Raw genomic sequence first — 4878 nt, 5'->3', positions numbered from 1 at the left:
ATCACATTTGCCCAAAGTAAACATTACATTCTTTTTCTTTTACATCTCAATTCATCAAATACAAAAGATGAAGTAAGGGAATGCTACTACAAAATATAAACCCAACTCTGGTGGCCTCTGACTTTGGTGCGATACCATTACCGCGGTCGCTCGCCGGTTCGCTCGGTCCCGGCTCTGTGAAAATAGCGGGGTGAGAACTACAACGAAGTTCCCAGTGGGTTCGGCCCCAACCTCACCGACTTTCCCACTAGGACTAACTCAGGAATAATAGAAAGGATAAGCAGAATGGTAACCAAACTATAATGATGATGCTAATATGCCTGAACAATAAAGTAAGAAGTATGCTCAATATAAATCATGCAAGTATGCAAGTTCTTTATTCTTTACTCTTTATTCTTTAATCTTTGCTCTTTGTTCTTATTCTTTAATCTCACGGCTAACCCGGGGGTTCGCCACATTAACTTGCCCACATTAAGTCCATCATCGTGGGCCCTCAGCTGCCTCACGTTAAGACCGTCCTCGGGTTTACTCCAACCCGTGATGCAAAACTCCGGAGCGCATCGCCCGAGGGGGAGCGACCACCCTCGAGCACGGAACTCATTGCAAGTATGATCGATCCTTAACTCTAAGGATATAGTTCAATCATTGTCTTTACACTACCTCTAGTGTTCTTTATATCACTTTATTTTGCTAACTCTAGCAATCATTGTTCTTTAACTTTACTCGTTCTTTATGCCACTTTCATTTTCTTTACTTGTCTCTACTCATTTTCATCGTTCTTTGCGTCACATTTCTCTTTGATGCCACACACTAACTCTAGTGTTCTTTACATTACTTTATTTTGCTAACTCTAGCAATCATTGTTCTTTAACTTTACTCATTCTTTATGCCACTCGATCTATATTTTATTGTGTCACTTTGTTCTTTCATCTCGTTGGAGACTCACATCATCTCATGCATACATATAGGGTTGAATAAGTTCTCAAACATTTCGAATAGCACGTGTACTCACATCATGCAACACTCACATATATATCATCACATCTACCCTATAATGCATGTAACAATATACATATATGCTCAATTGAATGACACATTAGGCATAGAAGGAATTCCAACAAGTTTGGATAGCACAACCCACCTCGTAGGCGTACTAGAATGCTAAAATGATTTTCTTGGTATTTTTAGCCTCTTAGTTTGCTACCTGCGGCAAAACGAAGCCCTATTAGGCCATTTTGCTTATATCTTTACATTGGCTTTTCGTAACATTAAACCAAGTGCACCAACACGTCGGAAATACCCCCAATTATGTTTCTAGAGGGTCAATTTCACTTTGAGATCCTCCCGAGCAAAAGCCCCAAATTTGGGTGCCCTAACTCATAGCAAATCAAAACCTAGGGTTTGATCTCTTAGAAAAGTAAAAGTAAGCTTCAAATCATGTAAAAGTTCCATTTGAACCATCCTTAGCTCATTCAAAACCCATTTTAGGGTTTCACCATGAGAGGGGTTGAAGATCACCTTCAAGCTTCACCACCTCCACCCAATCCATGGTTTTGATCTCTAAAGGAAGCAAAGGAAAGCTTCACATACTCTAAAGGTTCTACAAAAACCGTTCTTAGCTTAATCCAAACCCTAGTTTGGGTTCTACCATGATTAGGGTTCAAGCTTACCTCTAAGCTTGCTTCTATATTGCTCCAAAGAGGAAGAAGAGGAAGTAGCTCTACTCCTTAGCTTCTTCTTCACCTTCTACTCCTTCTCCTTCTTCTTCTTTTTCCTTCCCTTTGGCTTTTCTTTCTTCTCTTCTTTGTCTTCTAGAGAGAGAAAGAGAGGAGAGAGTATGAGGGAGAGGAAATGAGAAACAAGAGCTCTCATACCCTATAACATAACCCATTTGTTACATAATTGCAAATAAGCTCCTCAACTTTTATCTTATTAAACTGCTTGAACTGGGCCATTTTCGTGTTCGGGGACCGGTCTCCCCGACAAGGGACCGGTCCCAGAGAGCTTGCCTCGCGGGCAGCCAGGGCCCCCGTACAATGCAACCGGTCTCTCCCAAAGGGACTGGTCTCTCAGGGACCGGTCTCTCCCCGCAAGGACCGGTTTCCGAGAGCTGGTTTTCTGGGACTTAGCCGATTTTCCAGCTTTCTCAATTTTAACGCGTTCGGGGACCGGTCTCTCCCACCAGGGACTGGTCATCGAGAGCACAAAACCTGCAGAATGCAGATTTTTGATTCTTTAACTCTCGAAAACCTCCCACAATGCACTTTTGATCATTTTAACACTTTTGGACTTTTCGAAGTGTACCATTCTCGCACTTTTGTCAATTTGACTAAAGTTCGATATTTATTTTTCGAATTTTCGGTACATTACAGGCATGAGAACATTAGTATAGTTGAGACACTATGTGATTAACTACTAGAATACTTGATTCTATATTGCTATCATCCCTGGTTGGTAGGATGTTCTTAGTTCATGAGATTGGACCGAGCTCACGTAGCCTGTCTGCCCTTATAGTGGTAGCTCCACACAAGTTGTGCACTCCAGAATATTGGTCACTTGAGGGGCAGCCGCTAGCTGCCCGGACAGCCACTAGCTGTCCACAGGTGGTCTCGGGGGTTGTTGAGTAGTTGACCTCCTCCCCTAGGAGACTTACACGCGTGAGACTGAGAGAGAGAGCTTCGGTTTAGCCGAGAGATTGGGTGATCTAATGAATAGCTTCATTGTTGAACATGGTAGTACGGTAGCTAACCTGTTACTATGAGTTTCATGCATTCATTATAATGGATTGAGGCATTGATAGATCTTGATTTTATATCTGCTTACCGCCGTTAGTGCTTTCAATTCCATATACCTATCTATCTGCATATCTATCTGTGCCTGCTTAGACCTAGTGGGGAGATCGGTGGAGTCGGCGGCCGAACCCACTGGGAACTATTCGTAGTTCTCACCCCACCTTGTTGCAGGTCCGAGATCAAGCGCCCCTGGTGAGGATCGCGATAAGGGCGTAGCGCCCTAGTTGTGGCAGTTACTTCCCTATTTGCACTAGAGTTACCCTGTACCTATTTTGAGAGTAGAGAGTAGATGATGTATAGGGTGAGGTTTTGAGAGGATTGTATATATTTATACAGGTTTGGAAGAATGCAAATTGTACTAAATGTATCAAAGTCTAATGAATTCAATAGTTAAGTATATCTTTCTTTTATTCACTTGTATGCTTTACTCGTGTTGCTTGCTCTTGGATTGTGTAGCACTGTTTGTGCTTCGTTATCGTTGTTTGATCATGTATGTAATCAAGTGTGTTTCCTGGGAACTTGTGTACATGATCTCGTCGTTTGAGCCTTGGGCGGACAGGGGAGGTGCTGTCTGTTCGGCGTCCGTTCGCCGCGCCCGAATCGGACCAAATTGGTAACGGTCTCGGGGCGGGGGCGTGACAGTCGTGGTATCAGAGCGAGCCAGAGCAAGCAAAAGAGAGAGTCTAGCATTGACCTAGGAGACTTTAGGACGGTAAACCTTAAGGTTATAGGTGCGTGAGTGCAACGTGAACCTATGACGCGGCGGAAGTTAATCGATTAGGTCGAAGTTGGTGTCGATACTCTAGCAGTCGCTAGAGGTGAATTGAGTGATACTAGTACTTGGCTTAAGGTGGTTGTGTTGGCGGCCGACGACACAATGCCGAGAGTCGAGAATGAGTGCACTTATGAGCTTCCGTCTGATTAATGTAATTAAGTTATTTCGTTCCGTAATTGCAATGACGTTGCCGGGTTAAGGAATTAACCAAATGTTTGCGTTTCAGGAGCTTATGGCACCGAAGAGACGCTACGTGCGTAGGACCGCTTCGGCACCACCTCCAGAGGTGCCTGGGCCGACCGTGCCTCCTGTGGCGCCAGAGGCGGCTGGGCCTAGTGAGGTGCAGGAGTTGCGGGCACAGGTTGCCGTGCTAGCTGGAGGGTTCGATCGGCTCCAGGAGTTGTTGGAGCGACAGGCAGCGGCGGCGGCAGGTCAAGGCCGCGATCCGCCCGCGCCTTCGGTTCGCGCTCCTAATGCGGCTGAGGGTGTGGGCGATGCGCCGGTTTCGGTGGCGGCTCAACCTCTACCGGTGGATATTCCTCCTGCAGCGTCTAGTTCCCCTACGTCCAGGGATCGGCTGAGGAGGCGGAGCGAGGGCGTGGGTACATGGCTCTCACAAGGTTCACGAAGTTCCACCCGCCCACATTCGACGGGGAAGTGATTGATCCTTGGACGGTGGAGACTTGGTTGGCCGCTATGGAAACCCTGTTCGAGGACATCTATACTGAGGAGCGGGACAAGGTGAATCTGGCCACGCATTGCTTCGATAAGCGGGCCAGGGTATGGTGGAAGAGAGTGAAACAGGATCGATCTCTGGATCTTCCCCCGATTGATTGGGAGGAGTTTCGAAGATTGATGTTCGCGGAGTACCTTCCTGACAACGATAAAAGGAAGATGCGGGAAGACTTCAGAAAGCTTAAGCAAGGCAACTGCATGGTTCGGGAGTATGAGCGGGAGTTCACCCATCTCCTGAACTGCGTTCCGGACGTAGCGAAGACGGAGCGAGACCGGGGGGATTACTTCGTGAGGGGACTCCGACCCGGAGTGTTTCGGGCGGTGCATGCCTTCAAGTTCCACACTTTTGCGGAGGCTTTGGACCGTGCCTTGTGGGTAGTGCACGGGAAGGCTTGCACTCGTGGGGACCGCGAGATCTACGAAAAGGATAGAGGGAGGAAGCGGCCGAGTGGTAGTTCGGGGGGACAATCGAATTCCAGGAGGCCCTCGAAGTACCCACGATCGCAGTCTAAGGGCCGCGGACCGCACCGATGTGTTGTTTGTGGTGGAAATCATCGGCCTGGGGAATGCAAGTAG

At 47.0% G+C, this 4878-nt stretch overlaps 1 protein-coding gene across 1 annotated transcript; it reads left to right on the top strand.

Moving 5' to 3' along the window:
• LOC109726794 lies at positions 4174-4878 on the top strand. Its single transcript, XM_020256584.1, has one exon. It carries the CDS (start codon positions 4174-4176, stop codon positions 4876-4878), a length of 705 nt encoding a protein of 234 aa, XP_020112173.1.

Source organism: Ananas comosus, linkage group 21 (genome assembly GCF_001540865.1).
Source record: "Ananas comosus cultivar F153 linkage group 21, ASM154086v1, whole genome shotgun sequence".
In the NCBI taxonomy this organism is placed as follows: Eukaryota; Viridiplantae; Streptophyta; class Magnoliopsida; order Poales; family Bromeliaceae; genus Ananas; species Ananas comosus.
The sequence above is the reverse complement of the archived record's forward strand: the minus strand, read 5'-3'. Positions and strand labels throughout refer to the sequence as shown.

What these genes read in the sequence shown, in the direction of transcription:
- LOC109726794 (XM_020256584.1), top strand. Translation starts at nt 4,174, where the DNA reads ATGGCTCTCACAAGGTTCACGAAGTTCCACCCGCCCACATTCGACGGG.